Here is a 14,450-nt window from a genome sequence, read left to right as displayed (position 1 = left end):
CCCCTGAAGCACACCAATCCTTGTATGGACTCATCCCATTTTTCATTATAAAGTTGTGCTCATTATGCTTTATCTGTATCTACAATATATGTGGGTTGGACGCTGCAAAACGTAGAATTACAGAAGTTCTTTCGGAAAGCAATGGTTCATGATTCTGTAGTTAAATCAGTTCGATTTCTACACTCTTAAGGATCCAGGAAATGTATTTCTATGTTTCTACCATGCCTGACATGGCCTCTAACCTTTGAACTTATTCCAGGTCATCAATATTGATCAATATAGGAACAGGCTGTTCTCTGTCTGCATGAACGGAACATCAATAGTCATCTGAGATCAGAGTACATGATTGATTATTGACTTTAATTGGTAATGGTGATAGATAGTCACACACACACACACACACACACACACACACACACACCGCTTCTTCCAAGACACACACCCTCTACTCATGATAATGTTTCAGTCGCTTGGTTGCAATATTTGACAAACATTTAGCAATGAAAATTGAATTCCCTTATGATTTTTTTTTTCATCCAGATCACATGAAGTCTGTTTTGGATGGATAGACAGAACATGTCTGTCTAATAGTGACTTTTTTTTTTCCTTTGAACCCTGTGGATTGGTGTGCTTGCTTTAAAAAGAGAGAGGGATGTGCATCGTGTCTCCCTGGCTGTTTGGCTGTTGTGTTTTGTGATATCTTTCTGTCCTATTTACGGATCATCAGTCTTTCCTGCCTAAAATGCACTTCGTAAATAATTAATGATCACAGCCCATCGCACCCGTTAGACTGTCAGAAGTCTGGGACACCATGTCTAAACACACACACACACACACACACACACACACACACACACAGGCAGAATTGCTATGTGATGGTCAGAAATATGTGCATAGACTTTTCACACATTTCAAAGAGGACGATACACATGCAGTTGCACACACACTTTCTTCTATGATTCACAGTGTAACCTGCTTTCTATGTGAGCACTAGTGACTAGCACTGTACTTATTTGGCGTTAATAGTTAAAACAGAGAGGGAGAAACAGAGAGAAAGAAAGAAAGAAAGAAAGAAAGAAAGAGAAAGAAAGAATTGCACACAAAAGGAGGAGGCAGACCAAAGCAATGGGATAAATTCAATGAAATGCCTCAGATAGTGTGTAACCCTGTAATGAGGGGTCTGGAGTGCTGTTATAACAAAGCCTCCCATATCCTTTCTCTCTCTCTCTCCTCTCTCTCTCTCTCTCTCTCTCTCTCTGTCTCTCTCTCTCTCTCACACACACACATAAAAACAAATACATCCACATACAGTGGCTCCTCATACTGTGAGATTCGCGCCATTGGTGCAGCTGTGGGCTCTGTGAGATACACAATAAACAGATAAACAAGCACTCACGCAAGCATAGATTCCCCCCCCACACACACACACACACACATACACACACATATATCCACAGACACAGAAAAAAACACACACACACACACACACACAGGGCTGGGTTAGGGGGCTATCTCTCCTCCCAGTGTACTGCGGTCCATCGACCCTGCATGGCTGCTCTCAGCTGGATACGTGTCATCAACAGCAGCCCTGCCTGTTAGAGGGAGAGCGAGGGCTGTGGAGGGTGCAGGGGAGGTGGAAATAAATGGGGAGAGTAGAGCACACTAGCGAGAAGTGTGTGTGTGTGTGTGTGTGTGTGTGTGTGTGGCGGTGGGGCGGGGAGGGGGGTGACATAGGAGGGGGAATAGGGAAAGGACAAGAGAGTGGAGAAAAGGATTCAGAGGTGAAGGAGAGGGGATGAAACACGGGAAGTGAGAGAGGAGTGTTGAGGAACTGTACGTGCACTCGCCGGCTTTACATTTTAATAGGGTCAGGGGTGAAATGGGGTTGTCTGTCACATGTTGCTCCAGGGGATGAGGGTCACCAGCTAGCCTCCTCCTCTACCTCACCTCTCTCTTTTCCCTCTGTGGACGTCGCTTATAGTGAAGGCGACCTGAGGTTGTATTCTGGCTGTTGTTTACTGACCTCGTCTCTGCATGTCCCCCCATCCCTCCTTTGTATGCTACAGGTGTCTGTGGTGATGTTGCCATGTACCAGCTGCCATCAGCTCTTATCATTCTTTATTCAGGTAAGACAATAATGTCCAGGCGGTACATATATGTAATTAAGTAAATAAGTAATAATTCAGTGCCATACATCTCTGTAAGTACAGCACTAAGCAAAGAAGTAAATACAGTATTCATGAGAAAAGAACATTGTACAGTAAGTAATTATTCTACTTTAGCCTGCTTAGCAATATTTTTGTGTCCATTATATAAAAAGATGGCATAAAGTGTTCATTTGCTGTTTCACAGTGTGTGTGCTGCTTGCGGTGTTGCTCTTGAGACAGGAAGCTATATTTGGGCAGTTTCCAAGAGGTTATAATGAAGCAAACATTCAATTTCAGTGGACACCATGAGTGTGGTGTAAAAATGCTGGGAGATATTATTTGGCACACTCCCTGAAAATTGATTTCATGAGCTGCCAATTAGATTAAAGCATGCTGTTAAAGGAAGGCCTTGAGTGAAATGGTTATTAGAGTTTCTGAACCATAAATACACACTTTTATATGCCAAGACACACACACACACACACATATACTCGCATGTGCACACACACAAACATACATGCCTGCAAACAAACATGCACACAAACCCATATGCACACTTGCTGCTGTGTGGTCCTCACAACCAAGTTAATTACAGTGTTCCCTTTAGGTTCGTTTCAAAGTGGTCTCTGAGAAGTTTCTAAGTTTGTTTACTTCCAGGAATTCCAGTTCCCATTTTAGTAGAATACTGTTATTCATTTACTTTTTTGCAGATAGTTTGGATTGCGCATGAAAAGGACAGAGACGATTTAAATATGTTAACATGCATAAACACACACACACAAACTTGCACAAACATACAGAGACACACACACGCAGACACACGTCTAGTATGTCACATCAGCTTGCAGCATGGATCTAAATCATTCATAAGCACCATGGACATTTTCCCCAAAAGTAGGCAATAAGTTAAATTATATATCCATCAAATAAATGTTGGGCATGTTGAGAAAGAAAACTCTTCATTTGGGATTTGTGCTTGACAGCAAACAGCTGCGTTTGTCAAACCAATATTTCTTGGTAAAGGCTTGGGTTTCAGTTCAAATGGGGTATTAGCCCACAATGCCCTATCCTTATAGTTCCCTTTTCCTTAATCCACTCCAATAGCTCCAATAACATAAATTTAGCTGCATACTGTATGTTTCCTGAACTCACTAATTCAGCTTTCTGTTGGTAGATAGGAAAGGGAGATAAGACATAGAGACAGTCCGCTTTGAGGTCAACCCCTGAGAGCAGAGGTGTGTGTATGTGCGTGTGCGTGTGTGTGTGTGTGTGTGTGTGTGTGTGTGTGTGTGTGTGTGTGTGTGTGTGTGTGTGTACGTGTGTGTGTGTGTGTGTGTGTGTGTGGGTGTTTGTCTGAGTGTGTGTTTGTCTGTGTGTGTGTGTGTCATATTACAGAGCGAAGTGGTAAAGGTATGGCAGCCGCCTGCAGAAAAATCTGAGCTGCCTGCATCTAAGAGAAGCTTTCATCCTCCTACCTGCCCACCAAAGAGGGGGGGGATACTCTCTCTCTCTCTCTCTCTCTCTCTCACGCACACACACCCGCACACACACACACACACACACACACACACACACACACATAGCAGGGTTTGGGTTGGAGGAGATGCCAGCAATAAACAGAGTTTTCACTACAAGCTCGCTACTTGGTCTAGATTGATTTTTATAGTCAAAACGTCAACCTCCAGCTTCTGTCTCATCTCTCCTGAGGGCTGGAGAGATTGCATGGGAGACCTGGGAAAAAAAAAATAACTAAAGAAAAAAAAACTATTTCCGACTCAGAGCTTTTACTGACTTTGCATTAGCTGAATAGTTTAAAAGAAATGCACAGGGAGATAGAGAGACAGAGAGAGAGAGAAAGGTAGAGACGAAAGCGAGATATTTATCATATCTTACAATTGAATCTCATTTATGGGAAACCTCAGACATCTGAAGCCACCAGTCCACCAAGCAAGCATTATGGGAGAAAATGTGGCGAAATTCTGTTTAGAGCCTTTCTGAATTTGCATGGATATCACACTAAATATACGTTTTTTATACTTAAAATGAGATCGAATATATTGTATATTGAAACATTTTAGGTTCAATCAGGAGAGACGAGTGAATGAAGTAAAGATGATAGTTTATTATAACAGATGATTTGGTGAGAATTAGGACTTAACAAGAGTCTTTGGCGCTTGGACTCTACAGGGAGATTTTTGAAATCGAGGGGCACCAGCCCTGAGCAGCAGCAAGATAAATCCCCCCGTGGAGTCCAGACACTGGTGGTGGTGGCTGATGACTTCTGCTGAAACTGATAGCTGGTGAGTGATGAGTGAAGAAGCTGATGAAGCTGATGGATCTGCGAAGACTGGGCGGAGACGGGGAGGAGGAGGGGTGCGCATAACAGCAGCATGGATGGACTACAGCGGAGAGAGAGACATATTTAAAAAGACAGCAGCAAAATGATAGGCTAACAATAGAGGTGTGTCGCTGTGCTATTGGATAGATGTGACCAGCTGATGTGAACAGCTGATATCTCAATTGACAGCCCGGGAAAGACAGCAAGGAAATAATGAGTGAGAGCATGCGTGAGAGAAGTGAAATGGCAGTATGGAATGAGAAGTGAAACTACAGCATAAGCATGCAAAATATAGTCTTCCTGACTGAACCTTCGCTAAAGCTCCATTTACCTCTGCTGGCAAAGAGATAAAGTAGAGCTGATGAATGTCAGTGAAATAGACAAAACACCCAGGTAGACTTTAATTGATGGGGATGCTATTATAAATGACATTAGCTGAGGTTGGGCTCATTGTCAGTGGAAAGGGAGTTGGCTTCTGTCATGCTAAAATGCATCCACTCCTCTCTCTGTGTGTATGCGGGGGGCAAGTAAATGTGATAACACACACACACACACACACACACATATATATATACTCAGGGGTATAAACGCATGGACGAGTGGGGAATTGTTGGAACAGAGATCAGATTAGGGAAGCTTTTCTGATCTGTGGCATGAGAACACTGGGCTTATGTATCAACCAGCCATCTGAGCTGGCTTATCCTGATACAGCCAGGGGCAAACACACACACACACACACACACACACACACACACACGCACACACACAATGGTGCACAAGTGAAAGAGTAAGAGAAAGTTTACTGAGTGATGGTAAGAGAGGGGGAGATTGGAGAAGACTGGGGTATAGTCTCCAAACAATCCCATATCCCTTTAGTCATGGCCTGGCTTTGGCTGTGAAGCGGAAATGACTTTGAGCCCTTGTTAACAATGCCCCCAAACTCCACTGAAGGTCTGCTTGGCTCCCTCCATACTTTATCATAACACTTACGTAAGTATTTCATTCTGTAGCTCCTGGCAGCATTGTGGTTTGTCCTATGGCACATGGATTGACTTGAGATACAGTTTCATCCTCTGTTCTCTCCTCTCCTCTCCTCTCCTCTCCTCTCCTCTCCTCTCCTCTCCTCTCCTCTCCTCTCCTCTCCTTTCCCTCTCCTCTCCTCTCTCCTAGCAGGACTGATGTCCAGATGGTGTGCTCTTCCATGTGTGGTCCAGTCCAGCACAGCCTGACTGTTTCATGGCCCCAAAACAGACCCAGCTTCTACGGCCACTGCTCCTCTCACAAGCCTCAACCCCACCACACACCGCACCCATAACCCCTCACCCCTAACCCTCAACCCTCCACCCCTTAGCCCCTCACCTCCCTCTATCTCACTCTCTGTCAAGCCTCTCCCATCAGTTTTGACAGCCTAACCCTCCCCGAGCCCACCATGGTGGCCCGTGCCCCTGCTCTAGTCTTGGTCATGATGTGTCGGGGAGTCCTGCTCTCTGTCGGAGACCCCCCTCAGTCCCGCCGGGAGATTCGCATCGAGGGCGACCTGGTGCTCGGCGGCCTCTTCCCGGTGCATGAGAAAGGTGCTGGAATGGAGGAGTGTGGGCGTGTGAACGAGGATAGAGGGATCCAGAGGCTGGAGGCCATGCTGTTTGCTATAGACAGGATCAATATGGACCGCACTCTGCTGCCCGGGGTCTCCCTCGGCGTCCACATCCTGGACACCTGCTCCAGAGATACCTACGCACTGGAGCAGGTGGGTGAGCATGGTCTTAACGCTGCATACGGACTGCACATGTTTATCAATGGGAGATGATTCAGCACAGTTTTAAAATACATTTTCCTGTTTAATAAAAATTGTTTTTTGCTGTTTTTTCCTTACCAGATCCACTTTATCTAGATACCAGAAAACCAATTCTCTATCTCTATCTTACTATTATTTAGTGAGTAGCATGTGATGTATCATTGTGAATTAAGCAATTTATACAGGGGAAAAGTTTCAATATTCTTTTGATGAAATCACTATTGTTCTGTGTTCTGGGATTAGCATTTCTAGTCTTTAAATCAGTCATTAAATCTATATTAGGAATAATCATTTTGTAGCTATGATTTTTTGCTGCAGTTCTAGTATGAAAAGAACAATGTTCACCACAGACTATGTAAGCACCATGACCTATAATGTAAAGGATCTTGTCTCAGTTGATAACAACAAAACCTTGCAACGGGGAAACACAGAGGCTATTTGCAATGAGGTAAATGAGCCGAATATTGAAAAAGACACTACTTTCCTTAAGGGAGTGTTATCTTCATAAAAAGAAATGTGTTTTATTGTAGAGCTATTTGAGGAATGATGAATCTAACATTATTATACAGCCAGCTCTGCCTTCCATTTACAAGGCGTTGTATCCTTTGACTGATGGCATAAACCCTGGTTTCTTGAGCTTCGGGTTGGTTCGCAGGACGGATTGCAGGCTTATTGCCGAAATGTCCTCAGACTGGCAATATGTTTTAATGTGCCTTGGTCCCAGCAGGAGAGTTAATTTGTCATTTGGATCCTGTGCTAAAAGCATTTAAGAACCCTTTGTGTAAAGGAGTGGGCTTTTGATGGTCTCTTCACAAAGATCAAGACAGTATATTATATAAAAGTATGAATCAATCTTTTTTTATGTGCCATATTTCAAACACAGAATGTGATTCAAAGAGCTTCACAGGGTGATTAACAACACATAAGTAACATAGGCCATATGGTGTACAGTATGGTGTAGAGCATTTGATGTAGAGTGTCATATCTCTGTGGCTGTGTTCCCCAGGCTCTGGAGTTTGTAAGAGCGTCCCTCACCAAGGTGGACGACACAGAGTTCATCTGTCCGGACGGATCCTACGCTCTGCAGGATGACAGCCCCCTCGCCATCGCCGGAGTCATAGGAGGATCCTACAGCAGCGTCTCCATACAGGTAACAGCAGACAGACAGACAGGTAGGAAGGTATATTTACACAAACACACATTTCGCCTTCATCATCCTCTAACTCCCTTGGTAGCTTCTTCTTCTCGTTCTCATCTACACACCATTCCTGTGACCAAATGCGCATAAGTTGAGTTCCAGTTAGATGGCAGTGCCCATGTGTCCGTGTCTGTGTGTGTGTGTGTGTGTGTGTGTTTTTTGTGTGTGTGTGTGCGTGCGTGTGTCGGGGCACATATGTGTGTACTTGTGTTTCTGTGAATCAAGTTCCATTGGTGTGGTATTGTGTGTTTCCCCAGCTCTCCGGTAGCTCTTGTCACAGAGCTTGGTAATTTGCATAGTTTAGCATAAAACCTCCTTCTCCCTTACTCCTCTGTGACTGCACAAAAGCCTCCTCCTATCAGTCCTCAAATCCCTAATCTCTGCAACTCTCTCTCTCTCTCTCTCTCTCTCTCTCTCTGTCTTCTCTCTCTCACCCTCTCTCTTTCCCTCTCTCTTCTCTTTCTCTCATTTTATGTATTTCTCTTTTCTGTCCCTCAAATCTTTGCGCTCTTACATCTCATCACTCCCTCCCTCGTTTTTCCCGTCTTTCCATATGCATTCAGAGGCGCCGCTCCTTGGCTCCGAGGGGAGAGCTCCGTGTATGCTGACCTCAGCCCCCTTCTCCTCCTTCTCCTCCTCCTCCTCCTCCCTGTTCCGGCCATTGTTAGCATCAACTCTGTCTCTTGTCCTTCATCACACATAATTATCCCTTCTTATGTTGCAGCTCATTCTTGCTGTTCCTAGTTGCTGTTGCTGCTGTTTTAACCCGTCTTTCCTGGCGGTAGCGCTGTTTCTGAGACCCTGTGTGTGACTCTGTCTGATGTCACGGACTGTGCTTTCCTTTCTGATTCTCATGCCAGGGAAGCTGCTCCGGTCCTTCATGGCTCTGTATACTTGGCCAGCCTCTCTGCTGCTTCCAAATTAAGTAATAGGGAATTATTTTATGTTTAACCATGCACAACTAAACTCCAATGCCTTGCAGGCATTTACATAGCAGGCATCATTTCTCCCATCGTTCGTCTGTGTGTGTGTGTGTGTGTGTATGTGTGTGTGTGTGTGTGTGTGACTCGCATTAGAAGCAGAAAACACACAGCACCCCTCCACTGCACCAATTTTTCCTCCTTCCTTTTCATTTTTTTCTACCCCTCATATTCAGTCCATTCCTACAGTGCATCCCCTTTCCTTCTCTCTCGCAGGAAGGGACCAGCTTCCACTAAGAGTAAACTCGCCGTGTCCCTACAGACAGGTCTCTTAGCTAGCTGTAGTCATTGTTCAGTGACAGGTAATGGAGCAATGCAGTTATGTTTTGCAATGTGACCTTCCCTGACATTTAAGTCAACTGCCATCTTAAAACCATAAAACCAGCCTGAAATACTACAAGCAGGCATCCATGTGTGTGTGTGTGTGTGTGTGTGTGTGTGTGTGTGTGTGTGTGTGTGTGTGACTGTGTATGTGAGCGTATGTGTTTTATAATCTTCTAGATTATTAGTCTAATGAGATTCTGACATGTTGTCAAAACAGCTCATCAGCTGGGCTATGAATGAAATATAGACGAGCCTAGAGTGCTGCGCTCTAAAAGGATTAAACTGAACCGAAAACAGAATGCCTGTGTAGTGTGTGTGTGTGTGTGTGTGTGCGTGCACATGTGTGTATGTGTTTATTTGTGTGTGTCTACGTGTCCTTGTGAACATGAGTGTATGTAGTATTTTTGTACATATTTGCACTGTTTGTGTCTGTGTCTGTGACTAAAATTATAATGAGGAGAACGTGACCAAAGCCAATCAACAGTAAAAGAGAATATTATATGGACACCACTAGACCCCAGATGTCCATCACTAATGCATGAGTCAGTGATTTATTGAACTTCTGTCTCTAGTGTGTGTGTGTGTGTGTGTGTGTGTGTGTGTGTGTGTGTGTGTGTGAGAAAGAGCGAGAGAGAGAGAGTGTATGCTATTTTGTGTTTCTCCATGTGCATGTATCCCTCCGCTTTATCTGTAAATAATCACATTATGTATGACACAATTCCTATCAGCAGCAATGTTCAAAATAGTATGTTCTAATCTTTCATTTGTGGAACAAAATGAACGATTATTAAAGGATAATTCTGGTTATTTTCAACCTATTTTCCTAGGTTTTGCAATTATGACGATCGATTCTGATGAAAATGTCATCCCTGTAGAGCTCTACGTGAGGAGTGCTGCTCTCCAATGGGCCAAGGGAAACCCAAAAGGCGTTTAAAACACAATAACACTCACACTTTTCTTTTAATAGCTGTGATTGAACAATTATCACACAACATTTCAGTTATAATAGTTCATTTGATACCTCTTGGCATTGTTCACAGGCTTCCTGATTTGCTGGATGCAGAGGGAGCAGTGTTGTCTGCAGCCTGGGACTACCCGGCTCGCTGAGTATTTTCTCCTTGCTAACTAGCTTGTGCTAACAATACAGTGGCTGAATATTTGCCAGACTTTGCCAGACTTTGGCAGACGTTGAGGAATCTTTCCAGTCAGTGTTAATGTGTTGAAAAGGACATATTTTGGGTGCTTTTGGCTTTGACCTTTTGAGTTTTCCTTTGCGCCATTGTATTGTATTGGAGAGCAGCGTTCTCTGCAAACTGAGAGGTACATAGAGCTCTGCAGTGAAGTAATTAGGGATGTCCCGAACTGATTTTTTTGTCTCTAATCCCTATCCAATTAATCGCATTTTGACTATCTGCCAGTACCGATTACTAATGCAATATTTTTGTATGAATTTTTATTTTTTATTTTTACACCGCACTTTGTAAAGTAAAGCTCAAATCAATTCAGTGTGTGGTCAAACTCAGCAGTAACATGGGGCAGATGTCTAAACTCCAAATGTCTGCAGTGACATTAATTGTGGCCACATCTTTCAAGCAATCCAAGATGCGTTCACATACTGCCATCTACATGATGGCAAAACAGGAAAATAAGGCCCAGGTTGAAAATAACTGGAATTATCCTTTAAACTATTATGCACAGAATGTTGCTTCTCTGTGATTTCTCTGACTAACATGTATGTCTCAGATCTCTTGATATGTGCATTTTCAAGACCTCTCTTCTAAAACGCTATAAAAAAAAAAATCATCATTCATTCAGTGCTCCTACATGTCTCTACATGAATCCATGTGGATCCAATAGTGCGATCAATTGGTCAATTCACGTTAAGTTACGTACTGTCCTTTAAAATGTTGTTGTGCAGGTGTGACTTTATTTGAAATGGTGTACTCTTCATATCTCTCCTCCCAGGTTGCCAACCTCCTCCGGCTCTTCCAGATCCCTCAGATCAGCTATGCGTCGACCAGTGCCAAGCTCAGCGATAAGACCCGCTATGACTACTTTGCCCGCACTGTGCCCCCCGACTTCTACCAGGCCAAGGCCATGGCAGAGATCCTCCGGCTCTTCAACTGGACGTACGTGTCCACCGTGGCGTCAGAGGGCGACTACGGTGAGACGGGCATAGAGGCCTTCGAGCAGGAGGCCCGCATGAGGAACATCTGCATCGCCACTTCGGAGAAGGTAGGGCTTGTTAGGCGTGAGGTTGGTTGGTCAGAATAATGCTAATCATGAGGCTATAGAATAGAAAATAGAAATGTTGATTTCTGTGGCCTTACAGACTCTAATCTGTATCTAACAACACAAACAACCATTTCCCAAAGCCAGATACCAGAAAACCAATACTCTAATCTACAGTGTCACACTGATGTACGGCCTGGGGCTGCTCCAGTAACAATGAATAGGGTGCTGAATTTGTGAGCTCATAAAAAAGTTTGTCTCAACGTGTTATCTTGTCTTACACCCAAATGAGCTTTATATTACAGCACTGTTATCAGTTATGAACCAGAAAATGTACCCTTATCTCCAAGAACTCATACAGGGTACTTTCACAGTCACATTTTTCTTTTCATTTGCTAAGGAGCTGTACATAAGCGTGACATCGCAGATTGGAGTGCAGAACAAATTCTTCCGTTTTTTTGTTTCTTCTTATGGATGAAAGTAATAACTACTCACTAACTGCAAATTGACCAAACTGCATTTGGGTATAGGAACAGCATATTTCAAAGGTGTTAAAAGATTAAAGTTCCTCTTCGTGTCTAGGTGGGGCGCTCTAACGCTAAGAAGTCCTATGAGGCTGTGATCCGTCAGCTCCTCCAGAAGCCCAATGCCCGTGTGGCTGTTCTCTTCCTGCGCAGCGATGATGCCAGAGAGCTGCTGTCAGCCGCTGCCAGGCTCAACACCTCCTTCATCTGGGTGGCCAGCGATGGCTGGGGTGCACAGGAGAGCATCGTCAAGGGTAATGAGGTCACCGCTGAAGGAGCCATCACACTCGAGCTGTCAGCCAATCCCGTGCCAGAATTCAACCGCTACTTCCTCAGTCTGAACCCGGTCAAAAACCGTCGGAATCCCTGGTACAGGGAATTCTGGGAGCAGCGGTTCCAGTGCTCCTTGGGTGGTGCGGGAGCTGGTGGGGGAGGTGGAGGAGGAGGCGTGGGATTAGGAGAGACAGGGTCTTTCTCTCTCCCACCATGTGACGAGGACTTGTCAATGGACAAGAGTAACTTTGAACCAGAGTCCAAGATCATGTTTGTGGTGAACGCAGTGTACGCCATGGCTTTCGCCCTCCATAAGATGCAGCGGAGCCTGTGCTCCAACACCACCAAGCTGTGCGACAGCATGAAGGCCTTAGACGGACGCAGACTCTACAAGGATTACATCCTTAATGTCAGCTTCACAGGTAAGAGAGGAAGAGAGGCAAGGATGGAGGGAGTGCAGAGGAGATGAGAAGAAATAGAGAGGGGGGGATTAAGTGACTCTGGAAAGGATGGAGAGAGCCTTGTGTCACTTTCAAAGTATGTCCTAGATAGCGTAAAGGTGTTCAAGGTGGAGGAAGAGTTGAGGGGAGCGGATGTTGGGGATGAGAGGAGAAAGATAGCAAGACAGAGAAAGGAAAATGAGCGGTGTGCCTAGTTAACAGTCCTCTCATGAGCAGTGGAGGGATGTTGTCCTTCTCCTCAGCCAAAGCAGCCAAGCCACGCAACATAAAAAGTACTGAGACAAATCCGCTTAATTGCCATGTATTGTCAGAGCCGGCTTGCCATTGACACCTATTACCCATGCGTAATTGATACGACACTACAAAGTTGCTTTGAGGAATGAGAGCTCCAGCTAATCCGTCGGCCATATTCTTCTCTCCTGCCCTAATGAGATTGTGTGTGTTATAATAGCTCCTATAGCAGGCTGCCTGTCTGTCTGTCGGTCTCTGTAGACATGGGAGAGAGGAGAGAGAGGATTGGCTTGACTGACAGATGGCGTACAAAGGAAGCGTTATAAATAAACTGCTGTGTCTCGGGGACTGACAGAGGTTTAGAGGTGCTTATTCCTCCACCAACCGTGACCAGGAGCAGACATCAAAACAGCCAGACAAACAGCACTAACACTGCAGCTTTGCCATGGGACGCTGGGGAGAGAGAAAGGGAGGGATGGAGAACGAGAGAATGGCAACACAGATGGAGGGAGGGGGAGAGAGAGAGGGAAGGAGACTTGTGGATGAGATTGACAGGCAGACTAAAGTGAAGAGAGAAGAGAGAGCTGGGGCTAAGGTAAAAGGGAGCAAGACAGAAAGAGTTAGGGAGGGAGGAAGGGAAGGAACGAGGGAGCACTGAGGCAGTGTCAGAGTGGGACAGCATGCGTCAGCAGAAGAAGAGGATTCTCTTTGAAATTCCCCATCTTCATTTCTGCTACAAATCAAAGGGCTCGGAGCACTGCTGTCTGAGAGGGGAGGGGGAGAAGGAGAAGGGAAAAGGGAGGAAGAGTGTGAGTAGGAGAGAGAGAGAGGAAATAGTGAGGGTGAAAGCAGTCGCAGCCTCCGGTGTGCGCAGATGATAACCACTCCCTTATAGGACGCAGACAGAGAGGGGTGGAGGAGATATGCAGAGACACAAAAAGAAAGTTGAAAAGTGCTCTAGAGGAAGTTTTAAGAATCATAGAGAAGGAGAGACAGGAGCGACAGGAGCCAGGAGAGGAGAGGAGAGGAGAGGAGAGGAGAGGAGAGGAGAGGAGAGGAGAGGAGAGGAGAGGAGAGGAGAGGAGAGGAGAGGAGAGGAGAGAATCCCACTGTGACTTCCCTACATGTCTAGTCTGATCATCTTTCTCCCTACATTCTCTCTCTCCCACTCTCCCTCCCTTTTTCACTCCTGATGTATATCCATGAGGCGCATGTCTAGTTTATTCTGCAGTAGGGAAAGTAACAGCACGTACAAGGATCTCGGGTTCTTTTCAGCTCAATGCCGGTGATGTCGACGGCAACAGAAACAGTTGTAACAGCAGTAAAAAATGCACTTAAAGAGGTGGCGGTGATGAGGACTCAGACAGATGATGAGGACGTTAACGATGGCGGTGGTAGTTAAACTGTGGCAGTTAAATTGTGAATTGTGGCAATGTTTGTTTTGACTTGATGGTTAGCCCTGAGTGATTCAGATTGTGGTCTGACTCTGCACTCACGATGTATACATACATCTTTCCATCTATGTAAGGAAGGAGCCGAGGTGAGGTTAGGTTGAATGTAGGGTATAAATACTGCAGCATCACCATCTGCAGTGCTCTCAGTCTGAACTGTAGCAGACGGAAAACCAACACTGTTCAACGCTCCCTCTCTCTCTCTCTCTCTCTCTCTCTCTCTCTCTCTCTCTTAAACATACACACACATGCACATTCATGATACACTCTTTACACTGCATCAAGTTTGATGCCAGTGATACCTCCGTAATTTCCACCACACTGTATTATTATCATTTCTCCTCAACTTTGCAGCCACTAAACAGTGGGATTTTCCTCTCTTAAGGAAATGGACTGTGTCTTTAACTGCGATAGGGCTGTTCTGATTCTGTGTGCGTTTTTGACAGCGTGTGTAGTGTACTGAGGCAGTGTGTTGTTGTGTGGTTAGGGGAGCTTG

At 45.0% G+C, this 14,450-nt stretch overlaps 1 protein-coding gene across 5 annotated transcripts in view; it reads left to right on the top strand.

Annotated features, from left to right (window-relative positions):
• The first annotated feature begins 5,962 nt into the window (after positions 1 to 5,962).
• grm3 (glutamate receptor, metabotropic 3) overlaps positions 5,963 to 14,450 on the top strand; it is a 17,961-nt gene continuing 9,473 nt past the window's right edge. Inside the window, exons 1-5 of one of the 5 annotated variants that reach the window (XM_071519995.1) lie at positions 5,963 to 6,232; positions 7,287 to 7,430; positions 10,748 to 11,017; positions 11,597 to 11,948; positions 12,000 to 12,233. In XM_071519995.1, the coding sequence (XP_071376096.1) occupies positions 6,068 to 6,232; positions 7,287 to 7,430; positions 10,748 to 11,017; positions 11,597 to 11,948; positions 12,000 to 12,233 (1,165 nt within the window). In that variant the 5' untranslated portion in view covers positions 5,963 to 6,067. Of the gene's footprint in view, positions 6,233 to 7,286; positions 7,431 to 10,747; positions 11,018 to 11,596; positions 11,964 to 11,996; positions 12,234 to 14,450 lie in introns of all 5 variants that reach the window. The other 4 variants (XM_071519998.1, XM_071519997.1, XM_071519999.1 and 1 more) reach the window with 4 other exon arrangements.

The sequence above is a fragment of the Centroberyx affinis genome, unplaced genomic scaffold, assembly GCF_046629955.1.
Source record: "Centroberyx affinis isolate AG114_WGS23_722 - 3 ecotype Tasmania unplaced genomic scaffold, CSIRO-AGI_Caff_v1 ptg000755l_1, whole genome shotgun sequence".
In the NCBI taxonomy this organism is placed as follows: Eukaryota; Metazoa; Chordata; class Actinopteri; order Beryciformes; family Berycidae; genus Centroberyx; species Centroberyx affinis.
This window is presented reverse-complemented; position numbering and strand designations above follow the sequence as displayed.